Source organism: Diceros bicornis, chromosome 12, assembly GCF_020826845.1.
Source record: "Diceros bicornis minor isolate mBicDic1 chromosome 12, mDicBic1.mat.cur, whole genome shotgun sequence".
Classification (NCBI taxonomy): Eukaryota; Metazoa; Chordata; class Mammalia; order Perissodactyla; family Rhinocerotidae; genus Diceros; species Diceros bicornis.
Window position 1 is genome coordinate 18,288,620 of NC_080751.1, and position 17,532 is coordinate 18,306,151.

The 17,532-nt window shown below is 36.1% G+C and overlaps 1 protein-coding gene across 13 annotated transcripts in view; it reads left to right on the plus strand.

Annotated features, from left to right (window-relative positions):
* TIA1 (TIA1 cytotoxic granule associated RNA binding protein) overlaps positions 1-13,871 on the plus strand; it is a 28,068-nt gene extending 14,197 nt beyond the window's left edge. For 4 of the 13 annotated variants that reach the window (XM_058551009.1, XM_058551011.1, XM_058551013.1 and 1 more), the window contains 7 exons: positions 1,505-1,580; positions 7,509-7,617; positions 7,993-8,088; positions 8,200-8,284; positions 8,654-8,777; positions 10,084-10,229; positions 11,201-13,871. In XM_058551009.1, the coding sequence (XP_058406992.1) occupies positions 1,505-1,580; positions 7,509-7,617; positions 7,993-8,088; positions 8,200-8,284; positions 8,654-8,777; positions 10,084-10,229; positions 11,201-11,327 (763 nt within the window). In that variant the 3' untranslated portion in view covers positions 11,328-13,871. Of the gene's footprint in view, positions 1-552; positions 657-729; positions 796-1,504; positions 1,581-7,508; positions 7,752-7,992; positions 8,089-8,199; positions 8,285-8,653; positions 8,778-10,083; positions 10,230-11,200 lie in introns of those variants that run through there. The other 9 variants (XM_058551010.1, XM_058551012.1, XM_058551017.1 and 6 more) reach the window with 8 other exon arrangements.
* Positions 13,872-17,532: the final 3,661 nt, after the last annotated feature.

The window sequence follows — 17,532 nt, forward strand, 5'->3', positions numbered from 1 at the left end:
GTAATGTATAATGTCTAAGCTTTAGGTACTCAAGGAGTTTGTGTTCCTAAATTTACAAGAACCATTTTCATTTGGTAGCATCATTTCCTGATTTTTTTGTTAAAGGAGATAAGTTGATAACTATATATTAAAAGGTTATGATAGTCAGATATTCTCTGTAGAGATCCTGTGACAGTGCTTGATTTATAGAAGGTATGCAGTCAATGGTGGCCTATTAAAATATTTAATATAAAAAAAGTAGTACTTTCTTTCCCTACTCTATACAGTTTAAAGTCTTCCTGTTCCTTGAGTTCAGGGTAGTGGAACAAATTTTGGTATAGAAGAGAATCATCTACCAAATTAAATGCATGTGTACCATACAGATAATTTAATAAGTATTTTTACATATTGAGAAGTGACTTACATTCATTTTCCCTTTTTACCACCACTTCTTTGTCATTTTGACCCTAAACACTTAATAAATCACTCCTAAATTGATCAAAATATGCTTATGTATTCTTTAATATAAAATTATATTGCATGGCTTTCTGACTTGGGTTTTTGTTGTAAAAGTGCCTGTTTTGTTCATGTGTCCTGAGAGAACAAGCATTGTGACATACCTGGCTAACTTAAAAGCAGATTGCCTGTGAAGCACAATTTGAGTCCAATTTTTTGAGGTATGGAGTTTTAGCTATCATGGCTGGGTTTTTTTACTCAATCTCAAATAATAGGGCTCTGGTTATTTTGCAGAGTATCTCTGAAGAATGGACAGAATTGCCCTGGCTAACTACAAGCTACGGTTCACAGTGGATAAATGTTGGCGTGCTTTTTTACTTTCTGACTTTTTAAATTTTGCTTTTATATCTCGTAGTTTCCAATCAATCTTATGTGATTGCTATTTTAAAATTCAGTATAAAATCTTTTCTTATATAGTTTAAAACTAAAGTGTGTGTCTAGTATTTTTCTTCAATGATTTAGCATTTCTGAAAATGTCAAGTTCTCAAAATTTACCCATAGTCCAAACGGGGGGTATGAATTGATCTGAGAAAATGAAATAATTTAATTAATTCAGGGAATATGCAACTTTCTCATTCTTTTAGTTTTCAGTTTTCTATTTATTTTTTAACAATTAGGTAGTTTATGGTGTGAAATAGCAAATTATAAATTGCATGGTTAAAGAAAGCCATTCATCTGATGTGCCTGGGAACCCTGTAAGAGGTTAACTAATTCATCTGAATAGCTGCTTTCACCATGCTTAATATTTAAAAGTTTAAAAACCTTTTGAAGTGGGAGGCAATTTCTGTATAATGTATACGTATATATTTAAGAAGTTACTGATTTGCATGTTTATAAAATTAAGCCTTATTTGCTAATACATGATACATTTTATAGAATAAAAGGTGAATTTGCATTAAAGGTTCATTTTAATGAAGATGAAACATGAAAATGAGTTGTGTATGAAATTCTCTCTTGATATCCAGAGGAGAGTTTGCAAACCTAAACTGCTGACTGTTTCTAATTTCAGAGATGCCCGAGTGGTAAAAGATATGGCAACAGGAAAGTCTAAGGGATATGGCTTTGTCTCCTTTTTCAACAAATGGGTGAGCTCAATAAAAAGTGCATGTGCAGTGCTCTAAGAGTAAGGAATAAAAATACTCATTTTGTTTTAATTATTAATCTTTTCTTTCATCTGCCATTTGTTCATTTCACTGGTAATTAACACCCTCACTAAAAGATATCTTCTTTCTCCTGTTGGGTCATTTATTCAATATGTATTTATCATCTGATGCATGCAAAATACTGATAAAATGTTTTCAGAAAATAGAAAGTAGAAGTGTTTAAATTATCAGCCAAAGGTAGATATTGAAAATCTCAATTATGTATTTAATTCATTATCTCCCTGTTTTATATTCCCATGATAATTTAAAAATAGCTAATGAAATGCTCCAATGTGTGGGGTTTTTTAAAATTGTATATTAACATATTTGAAAATGTCTCATCATTTCTTTCAACAATCATTTACTGAACACCAATTTGCATGGACTTGAAATTTCTGGTTTTTGTGGAGAAAAGGAAGGATAGTGCAGTTTATCAAATGAGAGGTTATAGTAAGAAGGAAAAGGCTTATATTTAGTGTGACAGCTGGATAAAATCTTTGGCATGTCTTCCACACTGTGCTGTTGTTTAAATAAAAAAAGAATGAGGAAGCCCTGTACGTACTGATGATGGAAAGATTTTCATGGTATATTGTTAGGTGAAAAAGCTCATTTGTGTAAAAAGGAAGGGAGCATATATTTATGTGACGTGTGTGTGTGTGTGTCTGTGTGTGTGTGTTTCTTTTCCTCCTGTAGGAAACAAGAAACTTGTTGCAGGGTTTCCTGTTAGGGGTAGGTAAGGAGTTAGGCAGATGGGGGCAGGAGGGGAAGCTTCTCACTATATTGTGCTGTTTGAAGTTTGAACCTTGTAAATATATTACAAATTCAAATAAATAATTTAAATTTTTTAGTGTGATAACTCAATGTTCAAAACAGTTAAATGCAGTTAAAGAGATACACACTTCCAAAAACATAGGGTCGAATGGTGGGCGAATTTATGTACACTAACCTTGGAAAATACAGTAAGGTTTCATTAACCTTGGATTTTATTGTATTGCCTCTGTGTTGTGACTTTGCCTATGATAAGTACAGAAACACTATACTTGTCTGTGTAAGAGTGTCTTAGAATGAGCCGTTAAAAGTTTTTGGTAGTATGAAATGTATTTTAGAAAGGCTTTGCTTTACTAAATGGAGTATTTGAAACAGATATTATATCATTTCTTGATGACTTCAGGTCAAATTTCTGAGCATCAGTTATTATGCCAGTTCCTTCTGGGTTTTAAAGATATATTTGTTTGCAGTTACGCCAAATAGTGTTGAACTGTGTTTTTTCTAGTTCCTGTGTCTGCTCACAGTGGAACTAATGTCTGGGTATTCTTCACTATGAGCTCTTACTATCCAGATATTTGCTATAACAGCTTCCAACCATTTTGCCCAAAATTTACTTTCCAAATCAAAAATCTACCCTAAAAATGTTTACGTGGCTTGCAACTTCAGGCAAGAGAACTAGAATGTACTGCAACTGTATCTTAGCTGTTTGCACAGTAACATCATATCTTGCGATCAGATTGTTTAAATGTGTTAAGCAGTGTAGCTATCATCTTCCTCTCATCAAGTGAAAATGTCTTCTACGAAAATAGAAAAACCTGTGAAGAAAGTGAGTAAGCCTAAGAGCTCGGGAAAAATCCACGTATTAGAAGAAAAGTTGGAAATGCTAAAACATGAGAGGTGAAAAGATAAAACTTCTGTCATGTATGTGTCCCACTTTGTAAGATTTTTTTTTTCTGTGAGATGAGAAAATAAAAACTATGAAAGTGGAGTTGGTTCTGAAAGCTTTACTGTTAATCACTGCATAATATTTAGGAAAAGTAGAAAAATACTTCATATAATGGGTCGATAGCCACAATTAGTGTGAATTCCTTAGAGGATTGATATATAGGATATCAGTGTTTTGTGCTATTTGGGGAAATAGGTTGGGGGCTTTGGGTGGGCCAGGAACTCATTTTTTCCATTTCAGTTTATGGAATATAGGCCCCTGCTATATAAAAATCACTATTTAATGCATATTTAGTATGAAATAGAGTCATATAGCAAAAGATGTCTGTGTGTGGCCTCTGAAGTCAGCCAGATGGATTTGAATCCTGATGGCCATCGGATAGGTATAACTGAGAAAGTGATTTCATTTACTCTTCTCCAGTTTACGTTTCAGCTTCTATAAAATTTGTGATATGTGATTGACGGGCACTGTCTGGTGTTACCAAGTGCCACAGCCTTGACTGCAATTACCCCCAACTCCGTTGCCTCTTTTCCTATGTTGTGTGTGCTAGGCAAACCCCAATACTGGTTGAACATAGCTTTTCTGCCTGCTAAAGTAACTGAATGTTGCTGGAGAAAAACTGAGTCAGCTGGTTTTGCTTCTAATTTAATGGTCACACAGTTAGATGCGTACGTGATATTATCTTTGCAAACCTGTGTTTCTCTAGTAAGTTTGATTTCCCATTCTTTGATAACTATTCCAGGCCCCCTCCTATCTCCTCAGATACTTCTCACTCTTTGTCATCACTCCGAGCTGACAACCTTACGCTTCACTGAGAAAATAGAAACTATCATACGGGAATTCCCTCAGCTTTCAACCACCAAACCTATATAAAATTCATCCATCTTCCCCCTTTTCCTCCTATTACAGTGGGGGAAAGGTCCTTCCTGAAAAAGGTCAAATCACTTATGAGTGGGATCCCACCTCTTTTGCCTTCTCAAGGACTTTGATCCTGTGCTTATTTTTTTTCTACAGCAGCTTTATTGAGATATAATTCACATACTACAAAATCCACTCAAGTGTACAGTTCAATGGTTTTTATTTTTTATTTATTTATTTTTGTGTGTGTGTGAGGCAGATCATCTCTGAGCTAACATCTGCCAATCCTCCTCTTTTTGCTGAGGAAGACTGACCCTGGGCTAACATCCATGCCCATCTTCCTCCAGTTTGTATGGGACACTGCCTCAGCATGGCCGGACAAGCAGTGCGGCGGTGTGCGCCCGGGATCCGAACACCGGGCCGGCCCCTTAGTGGTTTTTAGAATATTCACGTAGTTATGCAACTATCACCACAATTTGAGAATATTTCATCACCCCAAAAAGAAACTACATTCTCATTAGCAGTCACTATCCTTTTCCTTCTATACCCTCTCCCCCTAGCCCTGAGCAACTATTAATATACTTTCTGTCTATATAGATTTACCTGTTGTGAACATTTTTTATAAATGGAATTGTTGTGCTCATTCTTGTTATCCTTTGTTATCAGTCTTTCCCTCTTCACTGGATCATTCCCATCAACCAAAAAACATGTTCTAGTATCTCTTAACTAAAACGACACTTGACCCCATATCCCTTGACCTATATCCCCATTTCTCTGCTATAGTTCAGAATCAAACTTCTCAGAAGAGTTGTTTGCATATGCTTCCACTTCTTCATCTCCCATTCACAACCCCCCCCCCCCACACACACACAACACATCCTATAAAAAGTTTTTTTCCCTCTTTTGTGAGCGAGTAGTTGTATTTCTTTCTCAGGGCTGCTATATCAAAGTACCATAAGCTGAATGACTTAAAGCAACAAAAATTGACTCTTTCAAAGTTCTGGAGGATAGAAGTCCAAAACAAGGTGTGATCGTGGCCATGCTCCCTCTGAAGGCTCTATGGAAGAATCCTTCCTTCTCTCTTCTTAGCTTCTGATGGTCGCCAGCAATCCTTGGCATCCTTGGGTTGTAGCTGCATCACTCCAGTCTCTGCCTTGTCTTCAGATAGCCCTCTTTCCTCTGGGTGTCCACATCGGCTTCTCGCCTTCTTAGGACATAGGTTATAATAGATTTAGAGCCCATCCTAATCCAGTATGGCCTCATCTTAACTAATACATCTGCAGGGACCCTATTTGCAAATAAGGTAACATTCACAGTTTGGGGGAGGGTGGGTAGTTACGACTTCATATCAATTTAAGGACACAATTCAATCCACAACAGTAGTTAAACATCTCATGGAGGGCTGGCCCGGTGGCTTAGCGGTTAAGTGCGTGCGCTCTGCTGCTGGCAGCCCGGGTTCGGATCCTGGGCGCGCACCGACGCACCGCTTCTCCAGCCATGCTGAAGCCGCGTCCCACATACAGCAACTAGAAGGATGTGCAACTATGACATAACAACTATCTACTGGGGCTTTGGGGGAAAAAATAAATAAATAAAATTATTCAAAAAAAAAAATCTCATGGAGCTCAAACTGGTTAGTGTGGTAAACAGTGTTTGTTTCTTTTTAAGAATATGCATTTCCTTTTTATATGTGTCTTAGGAGTGGCTTTTAGCCTTGAATTGGCCTGTTCTTTTGTGCTAGGTTAAGCCCACAGTTGACATATGCAAACCAGGCTGCACCTCATTTACATTTCAGTCCACTCCAAGCTGGCTTCTATTCTCACTTTCTACCAACACTACTCTTTTCCAAGTTCACCTCTTGATTTCTGCTTCCTTGGCTGCGTGACAGTGCACTTTTGTGGGTTTCTTCCTTCATCACTAGCTGCTACTCCTTAGTCACCTTAGCTAGCAATTTTTCCTTTACCCAGTTTTCAGATTTTGCTGTTTTTCAGGGCTCTGTCCCAGGATGCTTTCTTTTGTCTCTCTAGTCTTCATGACTCTGAATTTTATATCTCCAGTTCTGTTTGCTTCTCTGTGCTCCACACTTATTAACAATGGTCTTCATTTAGATGTTTTACAGACACTCAAACTTCAAGTGTCTTAAATGGAGCTCTTTGTTTCTTCTTCAAACCTGTTCCCCTCCTCCCTCCCCGGCTTCTCATTTCAGTAAATGCTAGCACTGTCCTCCCTACTGCTCAAGCAGGAACCTAGGAGTTATCTTTGATTCCTCCCCTTGTACTTACTGTGCACACAAACTCCCTATGCCCATTCTGTTGACTCTTCCTTTAAATTACTGCTACTGCAATAGTCTGACCACCAACGTGTTTTTAAGTCAGGATATTGGATTAGTCTCATAAAGTGTCTTTTTCCTTTTACTACCCATCTCCCTAAACTATTCTCCTCCTAGCACTAAGAATGGCCTTCTTAAAACATAAATTGGATCATGACAGTCTCTGACTTAAAATCTTCCAGTTTTTTTCCTCTGGCACCCTTCCTTTTTGCTCACTAGATTCCACTGAAACTACTTGTCTTTCACAGGCTTCAAAGGCAAATCAAACTCTTTCCTGCCTTCACACACTTTGCAATGCTTTTTCCTCTGCTAGGGCTTTCTTCCCCAGTGTTTTGACTTGGCTAGTTCATATTCCTCCCAATTTCAGCTAAAATGACATTTCAGAGAGACCTTCCCTAATGAGGCTGTCTAAAGTAGATCCCCATGTGCATATTCTCCATCTCAGTCTTTTGCTTCTGTCATGGCAGTTACCAAAATTTGTACTTAGTTTGTCCCCCTAAAAGAATGTAAGCTCCATGACAGCAGAGACCTTGTCTGCTTCATTCACCATCATATCCCTGGTACTTAACGTGCTGCCTAGCACATGATAGCTGTTCAATGTTTACTTGTTGGATGAATGAGAAACCAAATACTATCATTAACAAGCTTGTTGGATTGTATAAAGTGAGATTTTCATCCATAATAGTCTGAGTTGTTGCATGAACTTTATAATAGCCACCTCCTAAGGGCTTTTGGGCTCTGGACTTTTTCAGGTGATTAACATTCCCAAAGTCTGCTATCCAAATAAAAGAAAGGTAATTTAAAAGCACTATTGCATTTTAGTAAAACTATCATATATTGTGTATTTCATAAAGCATTTTCATTCAAAAAATATTTGTGAAATGCAGCCATGAGTTTTCTCTACTGCTAACAGTTGTTTAATATCAACTAATAGTGGCTTCTTTGTCGTTTCTAATGTTATGCGGAACAGGATGCTGAAAACGCCATTCAACAGATGGGTGGCCAGTGGCTTGGTGGAAGACAAATCAGAACTAACTGGGCAACCCGAAAGCCTCCAGCTCCAAAGAGTACATATGAGTGTAGGTGTATTGGAGAAGAAAAGGAAATGTGGAATTTTGGAGGAAAATACACTAGATTTTAAATGTTAGACCTGTTCCCCGGAGACTTATTGCAGAAATAGATGAGAAGCAGATCAAGACTACTATTCAAAAATGTACTTAGTTTTCATTTTTGTAATTATAAATAATAACTGATATCTCTAATGTCAAGTCTCCTATTAAATAGAAAATACTGGGTAATTTTTTAGACAATCTTGGGGGAGGTTTAATTCTCAAATGTAATATGTATTATATAACAAGGTAAATATTACCATTGCAGTAGTGTAGTTAATGCTGCTTTTGTCTTTCTGAACATTTTATGTAACGAATTAAAAATATAAAACTTTGCCTCCCCAGCAAACACCAAACAGCTATCATATGATGAGGTCGTAAATCAGTCTAGTCCAAGCAACTGTACTGTGTACTGTGGAGGTGTCACTTCTGGCCTAACAGGTATGGGAGCTTTACCTGTGTGGCATCTTGAGATTCGTTTTTAAATTGAAAAGCTTAATATTTGTAGGATTTTAATATAACGTAGTGTGGTTTGTTTTTGTTTTCTAACAGAACAACTAATGCGTCAGACTTTTTCACCATTTGGACAAATAATGGAAATTCGAGTCTTTCCAGATAAAGGATATTCATTTGTTCGGTAAGAGTATTTTTTTTTTTTTTTAAAAACTTTTCCCCCTAAAATTATTTTTGAACATTTAACTTAGTGGTTTTCTTGAAAATTTACGTTGGTTATAAAGAAATAGAAATTTCCCCAGTATTTGCCACTGTTTTTTATTAGCTCCCTCCTTCCAAAACAAGGCCAGTAAAACATGCTCTATTAAAAAAAGTTTCTCCAGAACTACAAGATCTTTGGAAAAAAAATAGCAATGAAAAGATGCCATTTTATTGATTGTTTTATATGAACTGCCTATTTTACCTCATGTTCCACTTGATTTTTAAAAATAGGTTTTATTCCTAAGTATTTTAAACAGTTTATGTTGGTGATTCTTAATATTGTTTTCACTAGGTTCAATTCCCATGAAAGTGCAGCACATGCAATTGTCTCTGTTAATGGAACTACCATTGAAGGTCATGTTGTGAAATGCTATTGGGGCAAAGAAACTCTTGATATGATAAATCCTGTGCAACAGGTGAGAGACTTTGCAAAGTAATTCCTGGGCTAATAATAAGGTTATTTTAAAATGAAATTGTTGATAATCGTTGTTAATAAGTTTCTAGCTTAAATGATAGTATATAAGGGCTCTTCCTACGTGTATTATAGTTCCAGAGTGGTGGTTCATGGATTGCAGTTGGGACATGTGTGTGACTGCCTCAGTTGACTCATGCTCATACAGTGGATTTTAAAATGCTCCAACAAACCTAACAGGGTATTAAATTTTTTCTTAATACTCGGTAGATTTGTTCACATACTATTTGGAGAACTCACAACATGCTTGACTCAATTGAAACAAAAATAAAGCTATAAATATATTTAGGGCCTTGACATTTTCTTCCAGATTTTGCTGCTTTTGTTTTTCCAGGCAGCTTTAGTGGTTCAAACTTGATCCCACAGAGATGTCTATAAGTAAATTGTAAATGGAGCACCAAGATAGGAGTAAGAATCCTGGGGCTGGCCCGGTGGCATAGCGGTTAAGTTCTCGTGTTCCACTTCAGCAGCCCAGGGTTTGCCGATTTGGATCCTGGGCACAGACCTACTCACTGCTCATCAAGCCATGCTGAGGTGGCGTCCCACATAGCAGAGCTACGACTCTACAATTATGATACATAACTATGTACTGGGGCTTTGGGGAGAAAAAAGAAAAAGAGGAAGATTGGCAACAGATGTTAGCACAGGGCCAATCTTCCTCAAAAGAAAAGAAAATCCTAAACTACAGTCATGTGTTGCTTAACGACAGGGATACATTCTAAGAAATGTAGGCAATTTCATTGTGGGAACATCACAGAGTGCACTTACACAAACCTAGATGGTATAGCCTGCTACACACCTACGCTATATGGTACTAATCTTATGAGACCGCTGTTGCACATGCGGTCCATCGTTGACTAGAACGTTGTTATGCGGTACATGACTGTATATGTTTCTTAAGTAAACCGAATATAGGAATAAGTAATCTCTCTATCTTCCCTATCTAAAGGAAACAGTCATGTGGATAGTTTACAAAACACTTAAACATTATACTGAGTTTACTATTTATTACTAGGGCATTACCTACTGCCTGCGTTACAAAGAGTATGCCATTCATAGCATCACATAGAGTTACAGCAATATGTCACATTTTTTTTTAGCAGTCACTTTCTAAACTCTTGTTTATCTTGCATTTTAATTGTAATGATGGCCCTATGTGTTATGGCTCTGTATTTGTGGTATATTAGGACTATATATGTACATATAACTTCAAATAATACTAAATTATCTGTTATAATTTTACTTAATAGCAGAATCAAATTGGATATCCACAAGCTTATGGCCAGTGGGGCCAGTGGTATGGAAATGCACAACAAATTGGCCAGTATATGCCTAATGGTTGGCAAGTACCTGCATATGGAATGTATGGCCAGGCGTGGAACCAACAGGGATTTAAGTAAGCATATTTGCTCTTTTCCTTTATTGTTAGCCTTTGAAAATGTCAGGAACTTAGCAAGAGATTTTAAGTAATTAGTCGGTAATGTGGCTCTCTTGTTTAAAGCATAGCTTTAGCCTTTGAAGGATTTTGCTTAGAGTGGTTTTTAATTTATAGTTTTAAGTATCTCTTTAAAGATTTGCCTAGAAATATGTTGCTTTGAGATATAACCAGTATTATAAGAATTTGGTAATGCTTGGTAATGAATCAACTAATATTTCAGTAAGAAAATAAGAGTTTAATAATTGTTCAGCTTTTTATGTGACTAATGCTCACTTAGCCATCCTTGGATACAGTTATTTTGATGCTAGTTGTTTTATTCATTATGGTTTTTTCTGTGCAAAAGAGTTTGTTCATACATTGTTATATGGAAGCTTCCTTATACACCCTCAATTACGTAATTTTACTTAAATTTCTAAAAATAAACCGGAAATTAAAATACTTTGCAGTTTTTATTAAAAAGAATCTTGTATTTGTAATGTTGAAAAAATTTATGAGCTTACATATGCTAATAATTGTTTTAATTTCTTCTTTGAGTAATATAAATGCTAGTCCTTATCATACCAAATGATCCAGTTTCTTTTAGGTAGTGGGTTGTTCAACATGGGTCTAACCCAGATGGACAGTTTTCCTTTCTGAAGTGAGAGATGAGTTTTTTCTGAGTCAAAGGGGATAAATGTTTACAGGTTAAGGGTATTTCCTTAGCTGTAATTAAACTAACAAAATTAAACTGCACAAATTAAACCTATGAGGATACTAGTTTTTAAGAGAAAAAACTTTTGCCTTTGCTTTCCCTGGCATAACAATTATTCTTATATTTGAGCTTAAGAAAAAGTATCTCTCCCATGTATATGTTATTTGTTCTTGGCATTACATTTTATTTTAATCAGTGAATTTCCCCTGCCTTCTGCCTCTTTGACGTTCTCTACCAGTCAGACACAGTCTTCTGCACCGTGGATGGGACCAAATTACGGAGTGCAGCCACCTCCAGGACAGAATGGCAGCATGTTGCCTAATCAACCTGCAGGGTATCGAGTGGCAGGGTATGAAACCCAGTGAAAAAGGACTCCAGAATCTAAAGCCAGAGGCTTGAGGCTACAGGGATTGTAGTAAAGCCGTTGTTTACTTAAAGATTTATCAAATCAGTCAGTGCAAATGTCAGATACAATGTATTTATTTAAAAGATTCATTTTTTAATCATGAAATTACTTATCATCCACATTGTTTTAAAAAGAAACAAGATGCTGGATGTCTGCCAATTTTTGCCTTCATTACCTTTTTTGATAAAGTTTCTCAGATCCTTGTTTCAAATACAAATGCAGGGATTGCTGCCACTTTTTTAAAATTAAGAGGCAGAAAATTGCACAATGTTGAACTTTTTTCCATTAAGGTAGTATGCAGTTCTAGTTTGCATTCCTGATATGATTTAAACATGTAATATAAAGAGTAAAAAAAACGAACAACCAAAACTGTGCAGAGTCTAGAAGTTCTTTGTAATCTTCAGCTTGTGCACAATTCTGTTTTAGGTTTTTTAAAAAAAGGCATCGTTTGAACTGTCCCATCTCCACTGTGTTCCCTTTGGGGTTTTTAAATATAAATTATTAGTTTACATCATTTTTGTATCTACATTTTTTCACAAATTTGTCTTGCCTTATTAAAGTTCTGTAAAATATACTTAAATGAAAAAAATGACGTTCACTTAGATTGAAAACTTTTCTCAGATGGACTGATAATTGCATTCATCTTGTGTTTTATATGAGAAGGTGCCTCAAGAATTCCCTGTTGGATTTGTTTAAAAGGATTTTTATCTTCTGTGATAAACTTTGCTGTGTACCAGGAAATATAAAAACAAAAACTTGTTACTAAAGAAAATCTCTGAAATGTGATAAGTTCTTTTGAACCCGTGTTAATTTCATGTGTCAGCTTCTACATTTACATGTATTATTTCATTATGTAAAATGTTATAGCAATTTAATACTTTGCACAGTTAGCAAACTTTGTATGTCATTTCCTTCTTAAAGGCATCATGCAAAGTTGACAGGAGATTTATAGGTTTTAAGTTCTTTGCTTGTGAATATCAAATACACACCTTGGTAGTTTTTGAATACAAAGTCATCTGCTCTTGTTTTTCAAGAATTTTGAGACACAAAGTTGTATGTAAAGAATATATTAATTTGCCATTTTCTAGCTATATTTACTCAAAAAGAGTAAATCAACTTAATATGTACAAATGATAGCTGTGAAACTGTAGAAAATCCTTATGTCAGGCTTGGGGTTCTTTGTAAACTCCAAAATTAGCCTGAAGGACCAGCCGAGCAAAGCATTTTTTAAATGTTCAGAGGCCAAAAGATAAACAAAAAAAACCCTTAAAATCCTACCTCCTTAAACAGCCTTCAAAGAGGAGAATCCTCAGTGCAATCGTTATTTTGATTCTTTTGGTACCTGTTTTCCTGGAGTTCCCAATTTTATTATTTTGGGGTGGCTCCGAGCATTAAGAGTTTTAATCTTTGATGGCAGTGTTCTAGTTTTGAAATTTCTAGTACATTTCAGAGTCTCTTAGAAGAGTTGTGGGAGATATTGTTTTGTTTTCAGTGAAAGTCACAAACTCTGTTCTTCCTTGACTCACAAAGGGGAAAGGTCCCCAGTATACATATTTGGATGGTTGGTTGTTTTTAAGACCTTCAGAGAGCTCCTAGCATTTTATTTAGAAACAGAAAAGGCCTGTGAAATCTTCAGGTTTCCTGGCCGGTACCTTCCAGGTAGGAGCAAATGACTCTAAGCTGGTCTCTAAGCTAATACTCTTATAAACCAGAGCCCAGGAAAGACAGCTCAATTCTATGCAGTTGTACTGATGTTTCATTAAGTCACTGTGTATTTTTAAGTGTTGATACATTAAAAGTTGCTTTATGGAAAATGAGTACATTTTCTAAATACTTGGAAATTTTATTTCCTTATTAACTTCTACAGATCAGGGCATGCAACCTAAAGCAGCTTAAATGAAATACTCAAAAAAATAAATTATCAGGAAGCTATTTTTAGATCCCTCTGGCTTATGTTTCTATTTTAGGACCCTCATTATTTTTCTCTTATTCAAAAATATTTTGTTTCCTATACATCTGTGGAATGCAGGGTAAATTATTTGGGCATAAATAATTTAAGCAAAAATACAGTTTTTCTTTCATTTTGACTTTATCAAGTAGTAACAACACTTTTTATTAGCCAGTATCTATTCTTATTGCACAAATCTTAAAATGTACATTGACTACTTTTTTGAGAAGAAAGTGGTATATTACTCAGATGAAAAGGTTACTACTGAACAAATTCACATTTCAGGCACATTGCTAACTTTGGTTTAAAACTTACTCTTAGTGTTAAAACACATCATTTAAAGATTTTTCAGTCTAAAAATCATACTGGTATTAGTATTCAAGTATGGAAATTAAAGTTTAAAAATGATATCATTCTCTGCAGTATGCATTCAGATTTTATTTTAAAATATGTCTGGTACTGTAAAGAACCTGAAGTGATTCACACTTACTGGGTCATTAATCCAGTCTTTGCCCTGACTGTTTGGATATTAAAGTTCTTTTATGTTTTCTATAATCTATGGGATCTTCTTGCAGTGATTATTGTGTGTGAGAGATTTTTTTTTCTTTTGATCTAGCCATATTGTTATATTCACCCAGATATTTGTTAGATTTTTTTTAAAAATCTTATTTCAGAAACCATGGTTTGCACTTGGTTACTCTTTAATACCACAAAGAATTGGCATTCTGTAGATTTAACTCATTATGAAACCAGGATCTCGTTTTCCTCGTTGATATTCTCTCCCTGTTGAAAATGAGATTCACATTCTAGTGTTTTATTCTTCTGTTTTGTCCGTGCTTGCTCATCCTCCTTTTGTATGTGTGTTCGAGTTCTATTACATTTGAGAAGGCAGTTGATAAGGACTAGATTGATTATACAAAGAGAGTTAGGTTTACTAAGTGCTAGTAGGGTGCCCTTGAGGTTACAGTTGAGTTGGAAAAATAAAATGTGTTTATAGGAAATAAAAAGCAAATCCTTTCCATGAAAGAGTGATGATTTATAAAACCAAAATCATTTTTTGTAGGGGGTTATTACATTTTTTCCAGTCACTGCATTTTGACTGTTGTGTTTAGAACTTGAAGAACATACCTCCAAAAACAATAAATTTTAATTTAAGAGCTTTAATAAAATGTATTTGAATGTGTCTCAATTAAATAGGATTTACACTATGGCCTCTAAAATGGAGGCTGAAGTTAGTTTGATAGTAATTGAACTAAAAAAGGAAAAAGTAGACGTCTGACTCAGGGTTACTAGGCTAGGGTGAAATGCTATACAGAAAATAGGGATTAAGCACAATTTTACATACTAGATAAATGAGATCTCTAGCTCTTATCCTTGTTCAGCTCCAGAATACCAACAGCCACACTTATACATACCAGGCAGGATTTGGAGGATCCTTCTGTGGAAAACTAAACTCTTGAGAGAAAAGACCAGTGCTGACATTTGAGGGTCCCCACCAAAAAGCCAAGTGACAACCAATCCTGCAGTGGAGTGTGCCAGTCAGTAAGCCCTGTCCATGTACACTAATCTTCCAGATAGGTTTGTAATGTTTCTCTTTTAAATAAAGACAGCCAAAGATCACCAGAAATTGAGAAAAACTTTGTGCAAGGTAAATCTAAACAAAAAGCAACTCCTGAGAATTACAAAACTTCCAAGAACTGTAATATCCTCAGATAAAAGAAGATACTGTATTCAAGAAACTAGAACAGGGTACTAGTAAAATGTCAGAACAAGAAATTAAAATATGAATAAATTCAGTGAGAATATTAAAAGACAAGGAAATGTTCTAGAACAGAAATCAAAAGTGAAGGGAAAAAAATACAGATCAATTCTGGAGCTTTAATATATAATCAATAGGAGTTCCAGGAAGAGAACTGAGAAAATAGGGAAAAAAATACAGACCAATTCTGGAGGTTTAATATGTAATCAATAGGAGTTCCAGGAAGAGAACTGGATAGAATTTATTAGAAAATAAAGGAAAATTTCCCTGATGAAATGATGAGTCCCAAGATTGAAAAAAGGCTATTATTGAATTAGCACGATAAATATAAAAGACTCATACGAAGGCATACCACCATGAAATTTTAGGACATAAAACATAAAGAGAATATTCTAAAGTTTACCAGATAGCAAAAGGATTGAAAATAATAGTCAATAGCAACACTGTAAACTAGGGATCAATGGAGTACTGTCCTCAGAAGTTTGAATGAATTATATGTCCGACTATACTGTCATGGGTGACAGTAGAATAAGGACAGTTTTATGTAATTATTTATTTATTTATTTTTTCCCCCAAAGCCCCAGTAGATAGTTGTATGTCATAGCTGCACATCCTTCTAGTTGCTGTATGTGGGATGCGGCCTCAGCATGGCTGGACAAGCAGTGCGTCGGTGCGCACCCGGGATCTGAACCCGGGCCACCAGCAGCGGAGCACACACACTTAACCGCTAAGCCACGGGGCCAGCCCCTAAAGACAGTTTTAGACATGCAAGTTCTCAAAAGATTTTCTTCCTTTCACTGGTTCTCAGCTACTGGATACACTCCATCAAAACGAGAGTAAATCAAGAAAAAATATAATGTGTCTAGAAATGGGATCCAATACAGCAGTGAGATAAAGGGAAGACCCAGGATAACAGCTGTGAAGTGACTTGGCAGCCAGTCCAGATTGATGGTCAGGAGTAGACCTGATTATCTGACAGGTTGGGCTATGTAGATAAGTGTATAGGGAGACATTTTACAGAACTATAAAGGATGTGAGAAGACAAATGCTGGAAGAAAATCAGGCAAATGGAAAGAGGCAATTGTCAGGAAAAGCATTGTAAGAGAAAGGAAACGTTCCTTTCCTGAGCCAAGTACATGCACTAACATAGTATTAGAGAAGTTTTCCTGAATTATATTCATAAATATTTGCACTATTCCCCTGCTTTGGTTTCCTTGGGCAACTCCAGTTGTATGTTGGATCTCCTCTGCCTATCATCTGTTTCTATGATTTGTTCTTAATTCTTTTTGTCTTTTTGTTGACATTTCTCATTTCTAATCTCTGTTCCTTAACATGCTTCCTGTGGTATCCAGACTTGCTTGTCTTTCTTTTAATTTAGTCTTCATTTCTGAGATGGTCTTGTGTTTTTCTGTTTCCTAAGTTCTACCAGTTTCTGTTTCACTTTAGGGACATCTATTCCCTGAATTCTTGTATTTCTTAGCTGCATTTGCTTCATTAGATTTGTAAAATTCATGTTGAAATGTTGGTGTATTATTTTCAACTGCTTTGTGGAAACATTTTTCTTGTGAGTTTTCTCCAGGGAAACTAGGTAAGTTTTGCTACTGTCTCATATTTTTAATTAGAGTGTCATTGTACAAATGCCATGCTTATTCATTTCTATTTATTCATATTTGAAACAGTTGGATTTTCCTAGACCAAGTACCAGCAGGAAGATGAAGGGGAGGGACCCTGTTCAGGTTTCTGATCTCTCTCTGGCTACAGTGAATTAATTGTCTGTTTAAAAGTGTAGCATGGATTCTGTCTCTTGGAATGTGACTTTGTTCAGAAGGAGTTCCCTGCCAGCTCTGAGTCCCTTGGTTCCTTAATCTGCTACATTAAGGGACCTAGCTCCTGTCTTTCAAGAAGATCCCCTAACTTGCTTTCTGAAAGATGTGACCCCTAGAACCACTGGGCACTTCTCACACCTTCCTTCCCTGCCTCACCCAGCACTCACACACTTGTTCAGTCCTTCTCATGGCAGGCTCCACTCAGGGTTTGGCTTTCTTCTCAGAGGGAATATTTGCTGGTGATTTCTGAGATCTGCCACCACCATCCCCCTCCTCACTCCCTGTTCTTCCCCCACTGCACTCTGTTGGCCTCCCATCCAGTACCACACTTCCACTCAGTGTGGAATTTGTACATTTTCTCTGTCTCCCTAGTTTCACTTAAGATATTGTTTGTGGGGGTCAGTGGTCATATGTTTTCCTTGTTGCTCTCTAGTGGTTTCTAGAAGGAGAAGTGGAAAGATCCAGAACTAGGCTGCTAATGTTTCTACCAGAATCAGAAGCCCAAGGAATCTTTTAAACATGTTAATTTGATCATGGCTCTCCCCTGCTTGAAAGTCTTTCTTTGCTTCAAATTGCATTTAGGATGTAATCTAAAATCTTTAATATGGTCTGCAGTGCCTTCTAAAGTGCA